The sequence below is a fragment of the Anser cygnoides genome, chromosome Z (assembly GCF_040182565.1).
Source record: "Anser cygnoides isolate HZ-2024a breed goose chromosome Z, Taihu_goose_T2T_genome, whole genome shotgun sequence".
NCBI classification, from domain to species: domain Eukaryota; kingdom Metazoa; phylum Chordata; class Aves; order Anseriformes; family Anatidae; genus Anser; species Anser cygnoides.
This window is the reverse complement of record NC_089912.1, coordinates 66,963,668-66,989,243: the sequence shown is the minus strand read 5'-3', so window position 1 is coordinate 66,989,243 and position 25,576 is coordinate 66,963,668. Positions and strand designations below refer to the sequence as shown.

General features: G+C 36.0%; 2 protein-coding genes across 7 annotated transcripts in view; both read left to right on the top strand.

Moving 5' to 3' along the window:
• The window catches only part of NUP155 (nucleoporin 155), a 30,110-nt gene extending 22,912 nt beyond the window's left edge, over positions 1 to 7,198 (top strand). The window contains exons 27-35 of the mRNA XM_048057801.2: positions 245 to 349; positions 485 to 639; positions 1,110 to 1,239; positions 1,481 to 1,594; positions 2,086 to 2,206; positions 2,984 to 3,094; positions 4,368 to 4,504; positions 5,308 to 5,408; positions 6,738 to 7,198. Of these exons, the coding sequence (XP_047913758.1) occupies positions 245 to 349; positions 485 to 639; positions 1,110 to 1,239; positions 1,481 to 1,594; positions 2,086 to 2,206; positions 2,984 to 3,094; positions 4,368 to 4,504; positions 5,308 to 5,408; positions 6,738 to 6,876 (1,113 nt within the window). The 3' untranslated portion in view covers positions 6,877 to 7,198. The remainder of the gene's footprint in view (positions 1 to 244; positions 350 to 484; positions 640 to 1,109; positions 1,240 to 1,480; positions 1,595 to 2,085; positions 2,207 to 2,983; positions 3,095 to 4,367; positions 4,505 to 5,307; positions 5,409 to 6,737) is intronic.
• A 2,603-nt stretch (positions 7,199 to 9,801) lies between these two features.
• The window catches only part of CPLANE1 (ciliogenesis and planar polarity effector complex subunit 1), a 63,859-nt gene continuing 48,084 nt past the window's right edge, over positions 9,802 to 25,576 (top strand). For 4 of the 6 annotated variants that reach the window (XR_010827678.1, XR_007160997.2, XM_048057796.2 and 1 more), the window contains exons 1-16: positions 10,396 to 10,815; positions 10,944 to 11,090; positions 12,557 to 12,692; positions 12,885 to 13,004; positions 13,873 to 14,099; positions 14,421 to 14,527; positions 15,071 to 15,227; positions 16,041 to 16,144; positions 16,309 to 16,491; positions 17,973 to 18,222; positions 19,327 to 19,479; positions 20,158 to 20,918; positions 22,151 to 22,338; positions 23,011 to 23,091; positions 23,738 to 23,902; positions 24,638 to 24,811. Coding sequence is in view for 4 of the 6 variants with exons in the window: in XM_048057796.2 (XP_047913753.1) it covers positions 11,010 to 11,090; positions 12,557 to 12,692; positions 12,885 to 13,004; positions 13,873 to 14,099; positions 14,421 to 14,527; positions 15,071 to 15,227; positions 16,041 to 16,144; positions 16,309 to 16,491; positions 17,973 to 18,222; positions 19,327 to 19,479; positions 20,158 to 20,918; positions 22,151 to 22,338; positions 23,011 to 23,091; positions 23,738 to 23,902; positions 24,638 to 24,811 (2,887 nt within the window). In the remaining 2 variants the exon portion in view is untranslated. The other 2 variants (XM_048057797.2, XM_013181734.3) reach the window with 2 other exon arrangements.

Here is a 25,576-nt window from a genome sequence, read left to right as displayed (position 1 = left end):
AAGTGTGATTAGAAGTGGTGTAGAAAGTAAAAAAAATAATAAATAAAAAAGGACATTTGGAATAGATTAGCATAACAGATAAAAGTTAAGGTTTGTCATGAATTGGCTTCTGTGTGGAATGTTAAAAAAAAATGATGATATACCACAGGAAACTAAATAACTAAAGATTGACATGTACATATTCAGTACTTGATGTAATGTAACCTCTTCTGGAATAACAGTTTTGGTCTTTCTTTCCCCTTAGTTTGAACAAATGCTAAAGCTAGCTCAACGTTCAACGGATGAACTCTTTAGTATTGCACTTTACAACTGGTTGATACAAGTTGATTTGGCTGACAAACTATTACAGGTGAGCTCATCTGTATTCAAGGAAATAATTTTTTGGAGGGTTCCACTGGACTAGAAGAGTTAATTGTAATAATGCTGATGCTTTAAAAGAGAGGAGAGAGCAAGCATATAATTGTTGTCTTTATGACCTTTGCAGGTGACTGCCCCCTTTTTGGAACCCTACCTTGTGCGGATGACCAAGATTGACCAAAACAAAGTCCGTTATATGGATTTACTGTGGAGATACTTTGAAAAGAACAGGAATTTCAGTAACGCAGCCCGAGTCTTGGCTAAATTGGCTGACCTACATAGGTATGGATTATATGTGACTTAAACAAAAATCTTGATGTATAGATATTTTAAGAAAAGGCCAATGCCCAAGGCATTTGCTGGAAAAAAAAAAAAGTGAATGAATGGAATATGTTAGTTTTCAATCTGGGGCATTCTTGAAAAAAATGAAATGTGTATTTTATGTATTATGCATTAGCTTGCAATGTAATTCCTGTTGTAAGTATAGTGTATGAAGTGGTTATTTCTGATGCAGAACTTTATAATGCATTTATAATGCATTTGTGTAACTGTAGAGCAGCTGATTGAGAATCGCACTGTAACTGTGCATGCACAAAAAGGGGGTTACATGGTTTGGGTATAATGTTTTGCATGTCTTAGTAAAATCCAGGAGAAGACACTCGCTAACTTTTCCAGGGTCTAGTTAGAGTATGACTAACTCTGATATAATTATACTTGATACCTATTTTGCACAGTAAATATTTGTTTTGCAGCACAGAAATTTCTCTACAGCAGCGTCTTGAATACATCGCACGTGCTATTTTGAGTGCCAAAAGTTCTACTACCGTATCTTCTATAGCCGCAGATGGTGAATTCCTACATGAACTTGAAGAAAAAATGGAAGTAAGAAAAACTACTTATTTAAGATACATTGTGTCTGTATTACAGCACTTGGTCCACACATTGCACATGGCATTTTTATTACCAAATCTGTAGAAAATTTTCAGTATTTTTAAGTTATGCAGTTGATACTCTGGGATGTAAGGCAGTAACGTATCTACATTTAAATAAGGTAATGTTAATACTGGGTGTATTCGTAAGATTTGATTAAATTAATCCAAGCTTGAAATTGTTTTTACCCAAGGTTGCAAGGATTCAGCTTCAAATACAAGAAACATTACAACGGCAATATTCCCATCATTCTTCAGTGCAAGATGCTGTCTCCCAGCTTGATGCTGAGCTGATGGATATAACCAAGGTGGTTACAAATTTCTCTGTATTAAATGTCAATTCATTACATTTTGGGATTAAGGGGGCATGCAGTGCAAAGAATGATCTTACGTTGAGTATAAAAACTGATAGACTGTTTAGGATTCCTGGTCTCAGAGTATTTATGACAGCCTAGACTGTCTTTTTCTGTGCTTTGATATTTCTTCAGGCTTCAGTACTTTGATTTCTTCCATGTGTTGATATTCTTTCTTAAGCTTCTTAGATTTCTTTATTTATTGGAGTGTCACATTAGAAAATCATCAGCATTAATTACGGCTTCATATAAAAAATGGGAATTATATTTAAGAAGTTAAACTAGATATATTAAATAAAAATCGTTTTCATGTAGTATTTGACAACACCTATTTGTGGTGCACCATTTATAGTCTGATATCTACCGTGTAAAGTAAAGAAAAATTGATTTTAAAAATTTATTCTTCATTCTATTTGAAATGCCAAACCTGGTCATTTTTCTTTCAGCTATATGGAGAATTTGCTGACCCTTTCAAGCTTTCAGAGTGTAAGCTTGCAATTATACACTGTGCAGGTCATTCTGATCCTATCTTGGTGCAAACTCTCTGGCAAGAAATCATTGAGAAAGGTAGGTTTAAATGGACTAAGATTGGTTCAAACTAGAAGTATAGGAAAACATTATAATTAAAGCTTTTAAGACTGATTATGTGTTGCTACTGATAACATGGTTCAGGTGTAGTGCATTTTTTCTGGAATATTCTGTAACATATTTGATAGATGTAATTGATGAGCAATTCATTAATGTTTGTACCTTTGGTTTGTTTGCCTAAAGGAGAAAGTCTATCCTGACAATGACTAAAGAGTCTTAAGGGAGTTCAGTGCTTCTATACCACTGACAGCAGCAGAAGCTTAAGGATTTTTGTCCATTTATAGAGAAGCAGAGTACTGGGCACATCTCAACAAGTCTAGCCACTCAGTTGTGATAATCTGTCTCAACCTTTATCATGAGTTTGTAATTCACTCTCCTCCTGTTTTTTTTCTTCTGTTTTGTGCTCAAGATTGCCAGTGTGCAAACATTGGCAGTGATTTGAGAGAAAACATTTAGTTGTAGTTTGGGTTTTGGTTAGTTTTTGGTGATGGTATTTTACTGTGTTTTTTTGTATATTTTTCTTTTTAGTAGATTTACTTGCATGGAACTTCAAGGAAGCAAAAATCTGTGAATATACGTGCATGCTTACCAGAAAGGGCTGAATTTTCACTTTGATCTGTTGACTATGTGCTGACATATATAGCATACGATTTTTAAGGTGTTAGTAGTAAATTTAAGTATCTCAGTGTAGTTGTGTGTAAATTTGGAACTTTTTTTTCTGAAATTCTTTTTGAAATGATTTCTTTTCTCTTTCAGAGTTGAGTGATAGTGTGTCTCTGAGCCCTGCTGACAGAATGCAAGCGCTTAGTCTAAAGATGGTATTGCTTGGAAAAATATATGCTGGCACACCTCGTTACTTTCCTTTAGGCAAGTGGTTTAGCCTGCATAGTGAATAAATACTTGCATTACTTGAATGCGTCTCGCATTTCTTTCCAGCATCTTTAAAAAGGTTCTAGCCTAAGAAATGTCTGTCTCTTTAAAAATCTTATAAAAGGAAAGAAAATTGATAATTTTATCTCCTCCAATGCTTGTGATACTACATAATTGCTGTAGTTTCTTGTGAAATTTTTCACTATAACTGGACCAACGTATTACTTCAACCACCAGTAGTAATGGAGTTGATCTGGTGGTACCTGGGAGGTGCTTTTCCTTTTTGTCCAAGGAATTAGTAACAAAAGCATTGTTCTTGTAACTTGCTCACTGACTTTGACAAGGAACTTAGGAGAGGAAAGCAGAAGCAGAAATAGAAGCAGAAATAGAATTCATAATTGCCTCAAATCTTGTAAATGTATTATAATTGTGTGTTTACAAAATCATTATGGCTTTTACAGATGCAATTCCTAGAATTTACCTAGGGATTTAGCCAGAATATACAGATCAATCTTGAACGGAAAGTAAATGAAGCCTAGAAGGCAGCAACAGTTGCTTTTGGATAGCTGTGCAAATCACAAAGTAGTTAAGTTTGTATTGAAGTACAAAGTAAAAATACAGTTTTACGCATGTAATAAGATTATAGGCAAACACATTTATCTGTTGTCTATTGAAGCATCCACTGCTGCCTGCAGGGGCACATTCAAAAACAGAATTCAGTAGATCTCTGTATCCTTTTGGACCTTCTTTCTGTTTTGGAGGTGCTCAAACATTCTGACAACGTGGTATTATGTAAAAATCTGGAAAATGTTTTCTAAAATAACATTGGTACTGTAATAATACTAAAATATTGTTACTGACACTTAACCATGATAAAGATGCTGTAGTGTTGAAGGTAAAGCTAGTTAGTCTAGCAAATGAAATGATACTATGTTTTGTGCTGAAACAAAAGGTAGTGTAATTTTCTTAACAGAGCAGTTCCATAGTAGAACTGTAATAAGGTGTCTGAATAATCCCTCTCATGTGTTGCTGATAGCTTAATACCATCTTTGGTAATACCATCTTTGGAGGTAGTTACATTTAGCATATCCTTTCCCCTGTGCAACCTGGGAGAAACTGTTGCATCTGCTTCACAAGTGAAAAGTGCCAACAAAGGTGTGGAAGACAGAAAATCAAACTTAGAGCTAATAAATCACTTTCAAATGACCTTCTTTGCTAAACTGCCATTAACAAGTTGGAATCTAAACATCCCATTTTATTTTTCCTCCAGATTTTTTAGTGCAGTTTCTAGAGCAACAGGTCTGTGCTTTGAACTGGGATGTAGGTTTTGTAACATATACCATGCAAGAAATTGGAGTGCCATTGCCGAGGCTGCTTGAAGTATATGACCAGTTGTTCAAAGCACGGGTAAGGAAAATAGCCACACACAGAACAAAAAGGAAAAAAAAAAAAAGGGTGGGTGGGTGGGAATTTTTTTCAACTACTATCAGAATTTTTGGCAGGAAATATAAAGAAATGTAAAGTTGTGATATATCTAAGTATCAACTTCATAGCTTTTTTTATTCAAAGAGTTTTAGTGCTGTTTTTTTTTCTGTTGATTTTATTCACTTGAATCCTAAAGTGTGAGGAAAATTGTTTAGATCTTGTTAACCCTTTTACTTCACCTAAAGCTGATTTTGTATTAAGTAGGATTAGAATTGTTATATTGCAGAAGGAACATCAAATTTTGAATACGTTGATTTTATTTCTTTCCTATTCTTGATTCACATTTGCTATATTACTGTCATCAATATAATCAATGCAACAGGCATAAATAATAGTTAACTTTTGGTTATGCAATCAGCATAAAATTTGTAGCTCTGGGGTTGTAGAACAGGTTTTCTGAATTAAAACAAAGAACATCGACTTGGTTCATTTTATCCAGATCCCTCACAGTGTAAGAAATGCAGAACTTCCTAAAATCTGTTATTTCACAGACTTAGGTAAAGGAAAACTGAGTTAATCTCATGTACGCTTTACTACTCAAACCTCATAATATTACTCAAAATATGTATCGAATATATATGATAGAATTCGTACTTCTTTTACATTGTTGTTACAACTACCAAAGCTGGCAATTTATATGCGTCTGTTGATTCTACCACCACCACCCCCTTTTTTTTTTATTTTCCATTAATATGTATCTTAATATTTTGGATTTTATTTTTTAGGACCCATATTGGAATAGGATGAAAAAGCCTTTACACCTTTTAGAGTGTATTCATGTGTTATTGTCAGGATATGTACAAGATCCAAGCAGAGTACTTCTGAGGTAAGTGGGGCAGCTACATCGTAAGGAAGTATACAGTAGAATGTACAAAATATCCTAAAGCAGTGCACTTGAGCTATTCTCAATGTTTTTTTTGAGGGGGGTGGGAAGGGGCAAAGAATTTAGTGTTTGTTTCCACGTAGTAATTACTGAGACTCCTAATTTTAAACTAACTAGTAGAAACTTGCAGGGTTCTCCCCATAAACTGCCTCAACAAAGAGTTTTCTTCACTGAAAATTTGGGAGAAAAATACAGGATTATTTTGTAATTTTCTCAAGAATATATTTAGGAAGTAGTATAGACAAATTTGAGGGAATCTGGAAAAAGTGGGGAAAAGTGAGAATCAAGTCTTTGTTTTGTGAATGAGACAGTGAAATCTTTCATGAAGAAAGGCTAGAAGCACAAAGGTTTCTGAATTGTAGAAAGAGAAGATAAATACGTATATAAATCTTCACAAATTGTTCTTAAAAGTTCGGTGATTAATCACTTTCTAAGACTAAAACTCAGCTTAATCCAGAACAAGAAATAATTTAGATTTGATATTAGTAAAAGACTGTAGCTAAAAGAATTGTTACATACTTGAAAAAGTTGCCAGTATATTATGGAATCTCTAGTGTTGGTAATTTTTATGAATAGACTATGAAAACTTCAGTCAGAACTATACTGTCTCAGAAACAAGGGGCAGAACTAGGCAATGTCTTCATGTCTCTTCTAACCATAAATTGCTGTAATTATGTTGGAAAATATACATGCAAATATCCTCTCTTCAAATACATTGTTTACCTCTGTCTTCCTTTTTTGGTTTTATGGTAAGCCAATTTAAGTATTATGGCTTATTAGAACCTTAAGTGAATATTGTCTACTTTTAGTATCTAAATTAACATTAATTTATGTGGATACTATGTATTAAAATCAAAATAAATTAACTTAGGGATTAGAAATAGTGATTTGCTATTAATGTTTGATATTAAAGTTACTGTATAAATTGATAATGTATACATTTGTTTGTATTTATATCTAAGTATTTGAATATTTGTCAAGTAAATAATTCACTTTGTTATTAACTGTATCATATTTTATCATACGTAATATCAGGTAAATTGTAATGATTCGTTTATTTTCCTATTACACCTCACTCACAAGCATTAAATTTAAAAAATATTTTTTTCTAATAAATAGTTAAATACTTAAAAGTAGCTGACATATCTTGCAGATACATTATTGCATTAAAACCTGAGGCTTGCTCACTTTATATTTCAGATAAATTCTAATATATAGAAACATATAAAGGAGCTTGTTGTTATTCAATGTTTTATTCTGTTTTCTTTAAAGGCGACGATTCACAAATGTTTGCTTGGATGCTGTTAGTTGCTACCTGGTTGAACTTCAGTCTATGAGCCCGACGCTAACAGTGCAGACTACCATTGGGAATTTTAAATCACTACAGGCTAAATTAGAGCGGCTTCACTGATTAACTAATGTAATTAAAAAAAAATCGTTAGCTCAGATAAAATGAACTATAAAATAAAAGTTCAGATGTCTGCACTGAATCTCTGGAAGAACAAATGAAACGAAATTTTAAGAAAGTTGCATCTCCTGCTGCAATTATCGATTGTGTGGTCTGTATTCCTGCTCATCTAAAGGTATCTACAAATTGTAGGATGTAAATGTGACAAATTGAGTTTCTTTTGCTACTACCAATTTTTTTAATGATAGAATGCTCTTTTTTATACTGTTGAAATAAAGGACATTGTATGGTCTTTCCCTTCAGAATTAAAAATATTTGGTAAATATTTTCCTTTTTCTTTACTTGAAAGAATGGGAAAAATAAGTGTTAGAATCTACTTTATTATCTGTTTCACAAGTATCAAAACAAGACTGTTTGGTGGAAGGCAAGATGATGATAAAAGCACATGTTGTAGGAGTCATACTATAAACATGGTCATATCAGGGATTAGTGATGCACCCATAACTCTAGCTGTGTTGTATTGGCAAGTTTCAATAACAATGAGAATTGTTTCATAACTGTCACTTTCACTATGACCTATAAATAGTATGTTTGGAATGAAACTGCAGCAATTAGCAACCTGATATATACTGAAAGAACAGTATTAAAAGCCCCTCAAATTATTTTCCCTATTCCATTTTAATGAATTTGTTGAATTAAAACGAATTAAAATTGAATTAGATGAACTAAAATTAATTAAAAATCATTTTTTAATGAATTTGTTGTATCTGTTACAGTCAAATAAAGAAGTCAAGAAGTGACTTCTGTTTACTTTCTATACTTGCACACAAGCCCCAAATTCTGTATATTTAATAAAATGAGAAGCAGTTGTGCCTTATCCTGCCTACATGTTTCCCAATGTTTAAAATCTCATTCTATAAATACACGTATGTTTTGTCTCTGTTTTACTGCCATGCACTGCATATAAATGTCCAGTGACATAAACTGTGTATGCCATACACAAGAAAATAGTAGTTTATGCTGGACTTTAGTCTTCCTCAAATTTTTTCATGCAAGTAAGTCGTCAAGGAGTTTGGAGAGATTTTTCAAGGGGAAAAGAAGCAAATATATTTGTACATGCATACACAGTAGGTTAATGTAATTTTTCCAGGAAAATGAGTAGTTAATACACTTACAAGAAGTGTTCCAAAAAAAAAAAAAAAGATTATGGATTAAGGCATTTATTTTCATGCAAGTTAACTACTTATGACCTGTACTACCCGATCTGATTATTATGCCCTAAAGTTTTTTTTAAAGTGCAGTTGTTAAATTTCTTTCCCTGTCAACTGCCAGCTATGTTCTGGTGGTTTTCTGCCAGAGATTGCATGCAGGAACATACTATGTAAGTTAGAGTAATTCTGTTTTTTTACCTCTTGTTAGATCAAAATAAAGCTGAAATCTTAATATTGGCTTTTCTGTCAATGTTGAAATTCACTAGTGAAGTATTCAAATAGAGGAACTACATTCTGTCCTTGGAAAAAGAGGCATCTTTCCATATAAAACAGATGATATAGATGTTAGAAAATATTTTTTGCAGGAAGCTGTGTTTCACACCAAGCAAATCTTTTATCCTTACCCTGGTCTAGTAATTGTGGTTCTGGTTATATCCCATAAAATTGACATTCAACAACCTCATGAAGTTCAGCAAAGGCAAGTCCAGGGTCCCATGCCAAGGGAGGAATAACCCCAAGCACCAGTGCAGTGCAGGCTGGGAGTTTATCAAAAGCTGCTGGAAAGCAGCTCTGAGAAGCAGTGGGGGTGCTGGTGGACAAGTTAACCATGAGTCAGCAATGTGCCTTTGTGGTCAAGAAGGCCAATGGTATCCTGGGCTACATTTGGGAGAGTGTTGCCAGCAGGTCGAGGGAGGTAATTCTCCCACTCTACTCAGCCCTTGTGAGGCCACATCTGAGGTATTATGTCCATTTCTGGGCTCCCCAGTACAAGAGGGAAATGGACCTTCCAGAGTCCAGTGAAGGGTTGCTAAGATGATAAGAGGACTGGACCATCCCTCATACGAGAGGTTGAGAGAACCGAGTCTCTTTAGATTGGAGAAAAGACTGAGGGGAGTTCTCATCAATGCATGTAAATACCTGAAGGTAGGGTGTGTTCTGGTTAGATTCCAGGGGCTGAAGCTGGTTCAGCCCAGCAAGGATCAGACAAGAGCTCTACCTGTATATAACAAGCAAGCTTTATTATGAGCTATTTATATACATACCGACCCCAGGGTGATGACAAGGGTGACGACAAGCATGGTGCTGTCCCCAGTGATACTTAGCCTGGTCGTGATCAGCATCCTGTCAGTGTGGTAGGTGTCAACGTCTTGTGGGTGTCCCCGCGAAGGCAATGTTGTCCTTGGTTGATGTTCCTGCCCCACTGACGCAGAGCAACTTGCTGTTACAGGTTTTGCCCCTACATGCTCCCGAGCCCGGGGCAGCACACAATTAGCGGCCCCAGCCTCAGTGGAGCACTCGGCAGTCCTTGATAGACTGCTGTGATCAAGCAAAGCTGCATGGCCAGCGCGTGCTGTGTGGATGGCAGCATTGTCTCATGCCGGGTGACTTGTGGCCTGGTGCCGTATCGCTGAGCAAGCAATATGTGTCATTGCAAGGTCAGAGATTCGCCTTGCTGGTCTTACAACAATGCCTGTTTCATACTGGCCCAAACTTAACAGTTTTTAATGCTAACACAGGGTATCAAGGGGACGGGGCCAGACTCTGCTGGTGCCCAGTGAGAGGATGAGGGGCAACAGGCACAAACTGAAGCACAGGAGGTTCTGGCTGAACATGAGAAGACTTTTTATTTATTGTGAGGGTGACAGAGCACTGGAACAGGTTGCCCAGAGAGGTCGTGGAGTCTCCTTCTCTGGAGATATTCAAAACCCATCTGGATGCCATCCTGTGCAATGTGCTCTGGGTGATCCTGCTCGGCAGGGGGGTTGGACTGGATCATCTCCAGAGTCCCTTCCAACCTCACCTATTCTGTGATTCTTGATGAAGATGTGGTGGTTAAGGGATGGTGGAAAGGGACTTGTTCTGAAGTGTTTTGAGGCACAAGAGCCAGGCTGAGCAAGCGGCCTATTTAAGGGAATCAAATACATTTCCCCAAGGTGACAAGACACAAAGTACAGGGGTTCTAACTCCTCATGTTGTATTTCACCTAAATTCCCATACTTGATCAGGAGCGTTGGCTTGGCAAAGTGCCACCTTACTGCCGCCCCAAGCCGTCACCGTATGTGCAACACGACTCCGGGCCCTCCCCCCTGGGGCTGAGGCGTTGGTCAGGTATCCGCGGCCAGCTTTCTGGAGCCGACGGACATTTCTACGCCCTGGAGCGACCGACGGCCCCAGTCAACGAAAGACGCGACCGCCCGCCCGCCATGTCCGCTGCCGGGGCGGTGCTGCCCGCTGGGCGGGTTCGGGCTCAGCCCCGCGCTTGCGCCCTGCGCTGTCCCGGCACCGCCTCGGCCGTTGGCGGCGGGTGAGCGCGGCCGGCCCGGGGCAGGGGGCAGCTGAGTGTGGGGGGACGTGGCTCTGCCCGCGGCGGTGGGCGCTGCATTTTGTCGGCGTCCTGAGGGCTGGGGACAGCCTCAGTGCGCCGCCCCGGGTCCGCCAAGGGTCCCCTGGGTGATGGGGTCTGCAGTGTGCCGCCCCCCGGGTCTGAGGCGGCTCCGTGGTGATTCTGGTGTCTTGCACAGAAAGGAAAACTTCATGGTTTTCCTCGCTATCGGTCTTCTTGTTAGTGCTTTCACCGAGGTGTTTTGTCTTGTGGCTTCTTTCTCTCGATTCCTTCTGGAGTATGTAACCTGTGGGCAGCCAGTAAACCATGTGAGTGAAAATAGCAGTGAATAGCCAGTGAACTATAGCGTATGTGTGGGTGAAAACAGCAGTTACTGTGGAGATGCAGGTAAGGATCGGCTCTGTTTGTGTTTAGCTGGAAGCTGCTACAGTCAGGAGTTTGTGTTCTCATTCCTTATCCTTTACCCACCCACAAATACTGAAAACTTTTTTCCTTTTCTTTCAAATTCTCTCTAGGTGTGTGAAAAGGCCATTATTACACACTTATATTTTTAATTATGGTTATCTACCGGTTTTACGAGAATGGAGATTAAGCTAGATGTTCTCATCTCTACATCTATCAAACAAAGAAAACCATGGACTCGCATCTCCTGGATTGGACAGGTAAGTGTAAAGAACACTTATTAAAATAAAATTCTGCAAAGAATAGATATATTTTGATTATATAACACTTTGCATTTCTGTCTACAAGGAGGAGGGTAAATGGGAGTTGATTTGAAAATACCATGCTTAACAGTTCTCAGAAAAAAAAGTCATTCATTTCAGTCTTCTTGGCTTGATGCTGGAGCAATTCAAGACTGCTCAGATAAACAATAAAGAGTCAGTTTTTCAAAACATGTGCCCTGTACGGAGTTTGTTGTTTTGATGGTTTTAGTTTTTCATAACTCTTTTTACAGTACATCATTGAAAACTGTGAACAATCCCCTGCTGCGTTTGTTGAAAGATGTGCTTTCTTCAGCCTTGATAAAAGGAGACTTATTTTTTTTCTTCTCTTATAATATATAATTTGAGTTAAATTATGTAACTGTTTAAGGGCCATTCTTTCTACTGAAATAGTGGCAAAAATATGACCGAATTAGACATTACAACATGAGGTAACAAGTGTCTACTCTTGCATTTGTTGGCATGTGGTACAATTGAGATACTTTGAAGAACTTCTTAGTAATGACTCTAAGTCTGATTTAATAGTTTAAAATCTGTGAACCAAATACATCATCAGTGTAGGGTGATCCTAGATATGATGTTGTACTGTAAAGCAATTATACAAGCACATATGCAGGCTGGGTGGAAAAGGAATTGCAGGCAGCTCTGAGGAGGACTTGGGGAGGACAGCTGATGAGGAGCTCAACGTGAGCAGTCAGTATGTGCTTGCTGCCCAGAAATCCAGCCATGTCCTGAGCTGCATCAGAAGCAGCATGGCCAGCAGGGTGAGGGAGGTGATTGTCCCCCTCTGCTTTGAGCTCATGAGACCCCACTGGGAGTCCTGCATTCAGCTCTGGGGCCCCCAGCATGGGAAGGATGTGGGGCTTTTAGAGTGAGTCCAGAGGAAGGCTGTGAGGATGGTCAGAGGGCTGGAGCACCTCTCCTGTATAGACAGGCTGATGGAGTTGGAGTTGTTCAGCCTGGAGAACGGAAGGCTCCGGGGAGACCTTACAGCGGCCTTCCAGTACCTAAAGGGGGCCTGCAGGAAAGCTGGGGAGGGACTCCGTCAGGGAGTGGAGTGACAGGACAAGAGGGAATGGCTTTAAACTAAAAGGGTAGATTTAGATTAGACACTAGGAAGAAATTGTTTCCTATGAGTGTGGTGAGGCCCTGGCATAGGCTGCCCAGAGAAGCTGTGGGTGCCCCATCCCTGGCAGTGCTCAAGGCCAGGCTGGATGGGGCTTTGAACAACCTGGTCTGGTGGGAGGTGTCCCTGCCCTGTAACATATTTTCTTTCTTTCCCATCAGTATTTTTCTCTAAGAGTTTTTAATGTCTGTCTGAATTACTTTGCAGGCTTACATAGAAAATGTCATTTTTAAAAAATCACTAAAAACATGAAATGCTCTTTTTTTTTTTCTTTTTTCAGGAAAAAGAGGCTGTTTTTCTTCTAGATGATAAACATATAAATGAAATTAACTTGCCATCAGGGAAAACAAAGAAAAAAATCCCTCGGCTGCAGTCACTGTTAAAAAATGTAGTTGTCTTAACAACATCAGGAAATGGTTAAGTATAGTATCTTATGTATTATAAACTCATACTATTTTATTTATAGTTGTAACACTTTGAAAAGATACGATACCTAAAGTATTTCTCAGTTTACTTTCAACTTTAGAACTGTGGCTAAAAAGCAAGGGAAATAATTTTAAGTACTTCACAATAAATGCTTCCAAACATCTCTCCCCTAATGAACACAGGTGCTTGGTTGGCAGGAATACTTACAACAGGAGAGCTATTTCTTTGGAATAAAGATCAGGACTGCTTGAAAATCATTCCAGCAATTGAAGAGTCTAGGAAGGTTGTTGCAGCAGTACAAGGTAAATGTTTCCGGTTTGTCTTTTGAAAATGTTGTAGATGCAAAATGTTTTTCCTTTTTTTATTAGGTGTTATTGCAGAAATAAAAAGCTATATTCTTATGTTGGTTTGCATTTGTATAATTTGTTTGTTAGCGAAGCTTTGAAAAATGTCCTTTTCATTACGTAAATGAAACATTTTTTTTCATTTAGAAATCTGAAAACTAATCCATTTTAAAATGCAATATATATTTTATTTATAATGATTTTCTACAGTTGATAACTAATCATTCCTTAGGTTATAAATATTTTAGAGAAGACATACATTTAAGTTAAACACTATATGCATCATTTTAACTGTATTTTCTAGGTAGGGTTTTATGACATGCTAACTGGAGAAAATACTGTGAAGTCATATAATTTATAAATCTAGTACTATTTAAGTTGTATATCATTGTAAGTGTCATTTATTGGATATTTTAACTGATACTGTGTTACAAAGTGAAGTATTGTACAAGCAATCCATGATTTCAGGGAACATCAATAGTGCATTTAGGAGTTGAAGGTAGTAGATAAGTAGAGTACTTCTGCATGTATTCATAGTTCTCATGAAAAGATGGATTTCAGGGAAGACCATCTCAGGAAACACCTCTAATGGATGAGTCCTATGGGAAAGATGATTCATAAAATCCATACAAATGGTCATCTCATTTGACATTACTGCTGCCAAAGGTCTACTATTAGTGATTAAGCTGGAAATGAAAGACACTTAAGGTGGCAGCTTGGATTTGTTGTGAAAGAGATTAAAATAATTTTCCTGTTCTTTTTACTTTTTTAATCTAAATCCAGCAGAAGAGCAAAAATTATTCTGGCACATTGTTGTTTTTTCTAGAGCGTTTGATGAGATTGTACTTGTATGTGTCCGGAGATGGCAGAAAGGCGCTGTTAACTACTCCTACAGCATGTGTCTTTCTATGGGAGAGCACAGAACATGAAAATGAACCCTCTTATAAAAGTTCTTCTGGGCGTTGGACACAAATTTTGCCTGATGAATCAGTGATGTTACCTTCTACTGAAGAAAAAGAAATTGGAGTGCATGCTGTTTTCGTACAAAATGAGGTAAAAAATGGGACCTGAACTGGTCATGTAATTTCCTAAATAAATTTGAGCCACAAAAGCTACAGTAAGCAATGTCTGCCTCTTTGTTGTTTGTAGGCTTAATCATTCAGTTTGTAAGAGATTTAATAGCAACATAAAAACAGCCATACTGAATCAGATCAAAGTTCATCTAGCCCCATATGTTCTTGCCTGCCTTAAATTCCTCGAATTTCTAAATGACAGCATTATGTTGTAATTTGGATAACTACTGAGCTAAATATATGAGTAATCATGTACAACCACGATTTAGACTTTGTTTTGTCTTTTTTTTTTTCCCCACAGATACTGGGTGATTGCTGTTTGTGCTCATTTGTGTTTTACTCTGAAGAGTGTTTGGTGCTCACATTTTTGATTCTGCGATGGCATGAATATAGCTTTAAATATGTTAGGTATGTTCAAAGTTATTTGAAGTTGCATTAGCTTAAGAGGAAGGTTTTACTATGAAATACTTTACAACGGGTTTTCAAAGCTGCATGTGAACATGTATTTATATTGAGGTAAAATTAGCTTATGTAATCTCTCGTGTTTTCTGTCATGTTTTGAATCTTCTTACTCTTTTATTTACAACAGTTGATTTCCATTTTCAAACTCTGAATAATCCTGTGTTGGATGACATTATACTGTCTGAGGAGGCTGTTCCTGGCTAGAATGCGGGTGTCTTAATTCTGTGGCGTGCATCTCTCTATTTATTTTCATGTTCTGTACATATAGTCAAAACTTTTGACCCATAAAAATCATTCTCATCACTGGGACATAAATTTAAATTCATATAAATACTTCTAATTTGTAAGGTTTCTGAAGAAAACTAGTGGGCTTTTTTATTGTACGTTTCATATGTCTTTGTCTTGCGTGGTTTCTTGTATGATATATAAGTCATTCCATTCAGCATAACTGAATTATCTCTCTTTTTTGTGGTCTTTTTTGGTATTCAGTTCTTTGCCATACCAGATCCACTGGGTACAGCAGACTTGTTCTCTTGTTAATTTGATTCCTCAGTGTGTATCTGTAAAGTCAAGAGGAGCTTTGCTATCTGCATTTGCAAGAGATGGACTGTTACTTGCAGTAGCTGTTAACCAAAATGATCCAAAGGTATGAATGACAGACAGTATGTCACTGAAGTTAGTAGTTCAGTTTGCATGAAGTCTGGTAACAAGGATTTAATAACACGTTTTAGAACTCATTTTCAGCGTAAATTTCAGCGTAAATTTTCAGCTCCTACAGGAGCAAGTCCATATTGCTACACGTGATTATATTTATATTGATATCCATAGCTAAGAAATTCTGCCACAACTTTTTGAATGTTGTTCAGTTGAGAAATCCATGACATCTCTTATCTCTAATCTCCAAGAAATACAATAATAAAGAAATTAAAGTAAGTTACTGCATTGTGTCTGTAAAGATTATGGATGATTCTCACTCAGGCTTCAGCCTAAAATGTACAGGAGGTTATGACCTCACTTTATAATGTTACTCCTTCTAACAAATCAGAGGCCAAATCCTAATGCAGTTTTTAGTGTTAGTGGTAACAGGGAAATTGACCAGTTTACTTAGTGTACAAGGATGTTTTGATGCTGTCCTTAAAAGCTCCAGTTATTCACCAACATTACTGGAGAAGAATAATTTTACTTTAAGGGTTTTAGATAAAATATTAAAAGGAATATCTAAATATATGTTTGGTATGTAATAATCCTTAAGTATTTTTCGAATATAGAAATGGGCATAGAAACTAATAAATACTCTTAACTAGTAAAAAATATCGAAGTGCAAGTCACTTTCATATGGAGTAATGTTTCCAGGATATCAAATATAATGCGTAACACGCTAGTAGAAATTACTTTTACAATATTGACGTTTTGATACAAACATTAACAGTTTATTTACATGTGCTTTTTTTCATTCTAGGCAACTCAGATTTTGTTTTTAAACACCCTGAATTTTGTAACTGTTTCGGGTAGCCTTAAAGGTTGTAGTAGCAGGAGTAGCACCGTTCCATCCAAGTTTATTAGGTCAGTAATTGATGTTTCTGCAGTTGTCTTTTTTGTTTTTGTTGTTCATTGTTATTGTTTTTCTTGGAGGGGGGCGGTTTTGTTTTGTGTTTTTTGTTTAAATAAAGTTAACCTAATGTTTGGTACAGAGATTTGACAGAAAATATCTCTCCTTCCCAATATAGATCCTACTGGGTCAGTGATATGAGTTGGACTGCTGATAGCCTTTTCTTGGCTTGCATGTTAAAACGTGGGTCTTTGATTTTATTGACTTGTATGGGTGAATTGCTGACCTTGATTACTTCTGGCTGCTCTGTAGAATTTGGACCAGCAGAATTTATTCCGTTTCACCCACTAATAACATACAGGTAAAAGGGTTTGAAAATGTTTATACATCCTTGTCTTATGATTATATCTTATTTTCATACATACTTTTTTTTTTTTTTTTTTTACAAATTTAAGCTTCATCTTTCAAGTTCAGTCTTTTGATTTTCATGTGTCTTTTCAATGTTTCTCATTCATAGTTGTATTTCTTGTAATGGGTTTGTTATAATGAAAATTGGTATTGTGATAGCATAAGTATACATTGTTTGACTTTTTTTTAGTGTTTGGATTTAGTAATTAAAAATAGCATGTTTTTATGATGTAGGAAGAAACTAAATTTACACAAATATTAAAATTATACACTTGTTTTAATCCAGTCATATTTCTTTATTCACTGTTTAATTTTACTTACAGAACTTTATCATGTTTCTGTTTCAGATCTTGTAAATAACATATCTGTGTGGACAAAAACTAGTTAGATGTTCAATTTTTGGAGTACCCCTGCTGTTAATGCTTTTGTAGCATAAGTTGAAAGTTACAAAAAGTAATACATTCTGAATACTTAGAAGAAACAAACCAGAATCTAAACATTACTATATTGAATATGTGTGTTACATGTATATATACATATATATGCATACATGTGTATATATATATATATAACACATTCAATAGGTGTATATTCAATATATATATGTAACTACTACATATATATATATATATCCTACTATTACTACTGAGTGACTAAACCTGGATAGCATGTAAATGTAGTGCATTATACCTTCTAACACTGTCTGGTTGAGAAATCAGATAGTAAAATGTATTAAAATATGTCAGTTAGGGTTTATTATTGAATATCTGCAGCTACTTTGTTTTCAAATAATCTACTCAAGTTTGGACTACTAAGATACAGAAAAAGAACAGTAATTTTACCCAGTATTTCAAAGTATTACGGGTTTAGCATTACAGGACATACAGAACAGTTTTCCAGAACTCCGTAAGGATTTATTTTTTGTAAGAAAAGACTTTGTAAGACCTCTTTTGTTAAAGAAGACTTATTTGTTGATTTAAAATCTTTGTGTTGAATGTCTGAACTGATTCAGATCTTGAGGGATTTTTTGGTTTTCGTATGTGACTATTAGAGGTTGAATAGGATTTCATGTTCAAATGCTTGTCATAGACTGCAAGACCTAAGTAAGAGAGTGCGATATAGAGATTTAAATTCAAAGTGGGGAAAATGTGTAATATTTATTAACAACATAATATGGAAATATTGAAAGCTGTTTTATTTTTCTAAAATTCACAAAATCACAACTGCAGAAAAACAGTGGCATTTTGCAAGCACAAACAGTGTTACGCAAAGTTTGCTTATCTTGAGAAAATTTAGACACTTCCTTAAAACTCTGAATGGGGCCATTGGGATGGTAGTGGAGTGGTATAAAATGTTCTAAAGTTATTTCTTCTCTATTTTATTCATGATTACCATATGTGATATTTGCATCTTATTTTTTGGTATGTCTTTCAGACAACACCACTCATTGTGCCAAGACTCTAGTCAGACTCTTGGTTCTTCAGCCTCTGAAAGTGACCTTATGAGACAGAGATTCTCTGTTGCTTCACACTCAAGATTACCCTACCTCATTGTCTCTGATGGATACATGATAACAGTGCTAAGACTTCCTAACAATCTTTCACCAGCAGGATTTTTAAGATCCCTTTTGCTTGACTCAACCCAACGGCTGGAAAATGTCCGAAAGAATTTAGTGAACTCCAAGGTAGGGTTATGGATATTTGTGTGCTTTAAGTAAAATAAAACTTCTTACATATAAAAATGCACCTTTTCAAACAGAGTACCTCAATTTATTGTGAAATTAATGTAAATCCTTTTGAAGTAGGAAGCAGTTTTGAGAATGGCGTTGAACTGAAAAACACCAAATATATAGTTTTATTTGAAACTTTATTCCTGTGAAGTCTGGGTAGCATTTCAGTAAAATGTAGTAAAGGACATGGACATAGCCTTAACTGTTACTGTATATTCTTTCTGAATCTGTGATAGAATGGGGTGGATTTCTCTACAGAGTTGCTTCAGAGCATTGACTGGTATTGTGCCACTCTGACCAACTCATCTTTTCGGAATGATGCAGAAATTATTCTGTAAAACCACTGTCTCTCTAGGTAGGTGTTGTTCTAAAGCAGTCAGCAGCAGTCCCAACGGTGCTGTCTGTATTTATATTAGGCCCTTAACTGATGTTGTTGGCTAAGGCTTGTTAAAAGTTTATGGGTTTATTTTTCTATCACTTCTCAATAGAGCTAAGTCTGGGAAAATGGAAACCTTTGAAGGAAAAGGTTTTGCAAGTGTTACCAACCACCCAGCTCCTTAAGAAAATAGGTATTGAGAATTTTTGTGTATGCCATTGGAATACCACTTGTCTTCAAATGGCTATCGGTTTGTCTTTGTTTGTTTTTTTTTTTTTTTTTTTTTTTTTGAGAAATGGGATATTCTGGTATTTACGTATAAACCAGGAGAGTGGGCAAGAATTTGAGGCAACATTGAAAGATATGTTGCTGTTAAGAATGCAAGAAGGGCCTAAATACTAGCAAACTTGTAGGATCATTTGAGGGATCAAGAAAGCAGGTTCGTTCAGCATGAAGAAATAGAGTTGTCAAATACTGAGCAAATTCAGAGTTCCAAAGCATGGCCAAATGATAGTTTGTTTCTATGCGAATGTATACCTGCTAACCTGTTCTTCCTTTCTGTCTGGGACTTTAAAGCTGAAGCTTTTTACATAAGAGACCAATTTCCTTGTTTTATTTACCAAGTATCTGGTTTGATTTTGTTAGACACAAATAATGATTTGCATTGTTATTGTTTCTTTTAGTCTAAAGGGAGATATCTGCATATACGGTCACTGTTGTCGTTAAAAGCTAGCCTTTTAAAACACACTCAAAATCATAACTCCATCAATCCCAACATTCCAAAATTTCTGGAAGAGGACACAACGGAAATGAGTGAGAAAACTGTGGACTTACTGGTACTTAATAGCATTTTTCCACTTATAATTACACAATTTATTTACTTTTAAGATATTCTAAATTAAAAGGTGTTGCTTCACTATATTAAAAGGTGTATAGCTTCACTATATTAAAAAAAAAAGTATCGCACTATAAGGTATATTAATAGAAAGTATAATATTATTATCCTAAGAATGTAAGCTATTTATCCTCAATTTTAGAGGATTCAAAAAATCTGTATATCTCTTTTGGAAGAACGGCACAGTAACTTTGATCACAGAACAGTCTTCCGATTCCATTTCACGCCTTTGGTTTTTTTGTTTGTTCTTTGTAGTTTTGGAGCTTTTGTTGAGTGGCTTTTATATTTTACAAATATCTGGCAAATACTCCTCCTCAAACTCTTTGCTTAATAAAGGACAGGTGTTTATTTTTTGATTTAGACACTCTTGCAGTCCCTATAGCGTAAGTGATTTTTTTTGTTAGGGAGTACAATTTCTATCTGCACAACTATTCCAAATAACCGTATTTAATTTGAGCTCTAGGTGAAACTGATAATGAAGTAAACATATTAGCAATTAAGTGAGTTACTTAAGAATAAAAGTTCCATTTGTGAAACTCATTAAATGGTAGGTTGCAGACCAAGCTCTGGCAATAGGCTTGAATTAAACTGTTGTCTTTTTTTTTCTTTCCTGGTTTAGGATTATGAAGAAGAATCAGATGATGAAAAACATTTTCATAATAGCTCTTCCAGCTATGTTAGCCAAAGAATCACCTCATTTATTGGTAAAGCTGATCAAGGCCACTTAGAATTTGCATCAATGTTTGATACTATTCATGCAAAAGACAATGCTGAAGAGAAAGATAACTTATCAGTGGAACTGCATTCCATACAGAAAAATCTCCTTGCTGCTTGGCAGATAGGTGTTTCAAAAAATATGCAAGAGAAGGATACTTTCCTGAATTATACAGTAAGCTGCATTACCCATTTTTTCAACATTCTTCAGTTTGTGAAGTGTTCTCTGCTAAATCAGGATGCGCTTTTATGCAAGTCCGTGAAGAATACTCAGTGGATTCATTGTGTTTTAAAATATTTTCAACAGTACTTAACTGTCTTGCACTGGCATTCAAGAGCCAGTCTTACTGGGCATGTGGCAAAGCTGACATTGCAAACTTTAAAGCTGTTGCTCGTTCAGCAACAAGATCTGTTGTTCTCCAAAAACCTTTTTGCATGCTTCTGTCTTTTGAAGATGGTTTCTAACACTCTAAGTAGCGTATGCGTACCACAGTATGAGAATTTTTTTGCATCTCCTGGTGTTCATAGTGTTGTGGAGCTTGACTCGCTTGTTGTACCTATTTTCCTACTTCTTGATGACAGTGCGACTCAGAAATTCAGTTCACTGAAATCTCTGCTTAGAGAGCTTCCTCAAGCAGTAAACTACGATGAAAAAACAGAAAAAAGGTATGAATTAGCTGCTTTGCCTGGAAAAAGTGTTGTAACAGCTATTTTATTTTTTTAAATATACAGTAATTGCAACATCCTTTTGTTTCTTTTATAGCTCACTCCATGGAAAAGCATGGTAATCTATTAAAGCATGCAGATGGGGGCTCAAACCTGTAGTTGAATATAGTTCAGTTACACTAACTTAACTAATAACTTTCAGTTGGTTCAGAGATAAATGGTGGGGTAACAGCTTGCACCAGATTTTACAATTCATGTTGTTTTTACTGCATTATGTCCATTCCCTCCCCTTCCAAGCAGAAGTTCTGAATTCCGTGGAGCCAAAAGGTGGCTCATATGCAGTATATCTATAACATGTATTTAGTCAGCAAACTTTGGATGTGATTAAATATATATGGTGGCCTGGAGCAAGAAGCAAAACGGCAGTATGTGGAAACATTGAACTATCAGCATTTCTGCTTCGAAGTTTTACACATAGGCTTGAAAGAAACTTTCCTCTTACTACAGTGGAATATATTTCTTCAATAAGCTGAAAATATAATGTTAGGTTCATTGTAAATTTGATAGGCAATTGTCTCTTACGTGATGATCCACATTCTGGGTTAGTTGTGCTCCAGGTATTGAGCCGTGCATTTATTAATGTGACTGGCTATGCACACATTAGTATTGGAAGCAGAAGTGCTAGAGAACAAGATGCAGGTGTATTACGGTTTTGTGTAAGCTTTCTTAGGACTGTGGCAATGCGTATTTGGTTGTTATTGGCAAGTGTATTACCTATCTGAGCTGGTACACTTAATAGTACTGTGCTAGGCTGCAGGGACTTGTTAGCCCTAGGTTCGTTCTCTGCAGTCAGCTTTCCCCTGACTTCATTTTTCTGTTATGCTTACTTACATCGTGTATATTTCATCAATCTTCTTTACAGAGTCACTGATAATCTGTTCTGAGATTTATCTGGGTTATTTCTTTTCCCTATTGTTTGGATAGCCAGGGATTCACTTTGAAGATGGTGTTTGGGTACTTGAAGGATCCTAATTCTGCTGAATTTTCATAAACATAGCAATGTTTATTGATCAAAAAACAAAACCCAGGGCAAAATGTGTTTATTTTTCCCATTGTTGCAGTGTGGAAAATAGTTGTTAACATAAAACATAATTGTGTTTTTAAATTCATAATGCAAAACAAAAAAAATAAATTGAACTGCTTTGTCTTCTTTTCATATTTTACTTATTGAGCTACAGGTTGGTTGTACTATGGCGACTATTGTATAAGAAAGTGGTTTGGTATCAGATGCAGCTGAACAGCAAAGCATACAAGAATGCAGAAGAGTCTGTTGTCTCATTGCTCTTAAGTCATATACAAGCAACTCTCCAGTCTTCAGGAGTGGCCTTAGAACGACATTTGAAGATTAATTCTGTAGCTGGTTAGTACTTTGTAAAGAACTACAACTGTTAGGTAGTTGCACAGTTAACTGAACACTAGAAAATTAGGTCCAGCTTAATGAGAGTCAGTAACTGTCCACCAAATTAAAAAATAAGTTAGCGTTGGGCTTCTCTTAAAATTTGGTTAGAACTCTTCTAAATACTTCATGTCTACACTTGTACATACTATACTTGTGTTATCCTATACAGCTTGTTGAGCTAACTAAAAAAACTATTAATTTTGCTTTGAATCATGAGCTAGAGAATATGAAAGAAAGATCTGAATCCTGCTCTGTTTTATTTCTTCTGAGGTAGATTGGCATCACAATGCTTATCTTGACTGGATTTCTGTTTAGAAGTCGTGCTCAGTCTGTGTGAACACTGTGGGCATGAACACATCATGTACATAAATGCAGTCAGCCTCAACTAAGCATCATTAATGTAGCATAATGGACTTAATCTAACATATTTATTTTGCAAAAAGTATATGGCTGTAGCTTAATTTCCTATGCACTTGTGTCTGGTGCTCTATCTTCCACACTGTGTGTGTGTGTGTGTGTGTGTGTATATATATATATTTTTTGTAAATCATACTGCAGTAATTGTGTGTTTGCAAATGTAAAACTGTAACTATGTAGAGCTTTTAGTGTATTGATATGTGATTTTTTTTAAAGGTGAGGAGAAGTTCCTTTTAGGCTCATACAGAGAATCTGTGGATGTTTGGAAAAGATCTCTTTGTGAAATCAAGGCAAAGGGTAAGGGATAAAATATTTTCTTGATGGGGGAAGGGTAGAGTGTGTATGATTACTTTGTGTAGTTATTTGTGATTCTCTGTTGCCTTGTCAAAAAAGAAGGCAAAAAAGATGAAGGATGCATGTTTGAAATTAAGCTGGAGATTGAATAGACAACAGCCAAAACTTATGTTTGATTGTTCCTTGAGAAAAGCCTATACATTTCTACATTGATATCAGAGTTCTCTTGTGACTGTAAAGTACTTGGTACAGGAAGGATACATTGTGCAGAAAGAACTCAGGATACTGGAAGACTAGTGGATCTCCAAGCAATTTCTTTGTACTTTAGGCATCTCTTCTGTAAAGGCTAGACTACCTCGAGCTGTCCTGTTTGTCTGTCTTAAGTTATACGCTATAGTATTTTGAAAACTGTCATATCTCTTTAAGTGAAACCATTATGGATTACAGTTAACCCACTAGTAACTTAGAGGTTGACAGAGGATTGTATCTCCTAAAACAGCTGCTCCTGATTTCTTCTACTCAGCTTCTCAGAGTAGGTATTTGTGTAGATACCTTTCTGGAGTAGGAGGAACTTGTACTTTCAGATTTGCTCTCTCTGTTTTCTGTGTTTGTTTCCTTGTCTAATGACTTTCCTTCTCTTTTAATGCAGGAGGAAAAAGAGCATGTTTTCTTCAGACTAGATACTACCTTGCTATACTGTTCTGCCATCTGTATCACTATAACTTGTGTGAGGCTCAGGGACTCTGTGATCATCTAGTACAAGAGATTCTGAGGCGATCACAGGTCTCAGTGAAGGAGATGGAAAAATTTTCTGGTATGTTTGTATTGCATAAAACTGAATGTGTATGTTGATACTGTTTGAGTAACCTAGTATCTGATTTATATGCCATCACACACACACTTGACATCATGCTTTTCTCTTTACACTGGAGTGAAGCTGATGTCAGACTGATTTCTGTTTTAAGTGACCTTAGAGATCTTTTTCAGATTCTCAGATGCCCTTTCATCTGTATGTGTTGGAGTAAGCATTCAGGCAGCTTTCAATGTACAATTGATAGTGAGAACTTGTCCTGTTTAAATATCTCTAGATTCAAATCTGCTTAAGGAAAGTCTTTGGATAAGAAAAGTAACAGGGAAATGATGTGATATTGATTCTGTACTTTTATGATACAGTATGGTGAAGTAGTTGATTTAAGATCGGTGAACAGTTGATAGGGGATTTTTTTTTTTTTTGAAAAGTTTTGTGTTGTTTTTCTCCAAAGTCATAACGGCATCTAAATTTCCAAATGTAAACAGTATTTTGACTCAGTTCTGGTCTAAATTTTGATATTAGAGGTCCATTTCTCATCATTAGAACCCTAATATAAAAGTCTTTTAATATAACGTGTAATTAGTGAAGAAGATTTAGCTATATCCTAAAAAATTGTCAATAAATTTAATATCATATTTTTAGTAGTAAAAAATATATAGAATTTGATTAAGCAATTTTAGTGTTCAAATTTAAAATAATTTTCCTCAAATGTTCAAATTTGACATCTGTTTTTTTTAGACACCAGGTATTCTCAGCATGAACTGTGGATGATAACCAATGTTCATACTGAAACTGCTATGGCTGTGATTCGATCCATGGCACGATTCATGGCTGCTTATTTCACAAATCAGCTGCTCTATATCTTTCCACCCCACAATGTTAACATCCTACATCCACTCCACATCGAAACAGGTATTTTTCTTAAAAGCAGTTTAATTTTCTGTGTTTAACTCTTATTATTTTTTCTTGTTTATGTCAGTGTTGTCTATTGTGCTTCAACTTGGTGATTGATGGTTTCAACATTATTAATTGTAAAGATAAAATTATTTTTCCAGATATTTTTTTGTCGAGGAAAATGTGTGTCTCTGTGTGAGATTAATTTTTCATTTCTTGATTATTGATAATTTGCTATTTAAAGTTAATAGTTTGTGGGCAACTGATTTATGTAAACCATAGGTTTTTGTTGGTTTGGCTTTTTATATCTTTTTTCTGTGCTTTGAAGCAAATTATCAAAGTGTGATACTAGATTAGGCAAAAGGATGATGGGATGAGTTGTTTTTTTCTCACCCAAATTAAGCAACATTAGAATTTCATGGTTCTTAATACTACTTTTGCCTAGACCTATGGCTCTGACTGACTTTGATACTCACAAAAATGGGAGAAAAGCAGCACTTAAAATACTCAAATTGAATCTGTGGTTTGGTGTGTCTCGAACTGAAAAGCCACCAAAAAAAAAACAACCACATTTTTTGCTTATTCAGCAACCTCTTGGAAGTCAAAATGCTTCTGACACCGGGACAAGTTGTAATGCCAAGCTAGTATGTCACTGAACCCAAGCAGTAGTTGTTAGTTTAAGTCCTGCTTTCAGTATTTTTCTGAGAATGACTATTCATCAAAGTCAGTGGCTTATTTTTTTACTGCAAAAGATTCTGTTTAAAGAGTTGGGTTATTAGGAAA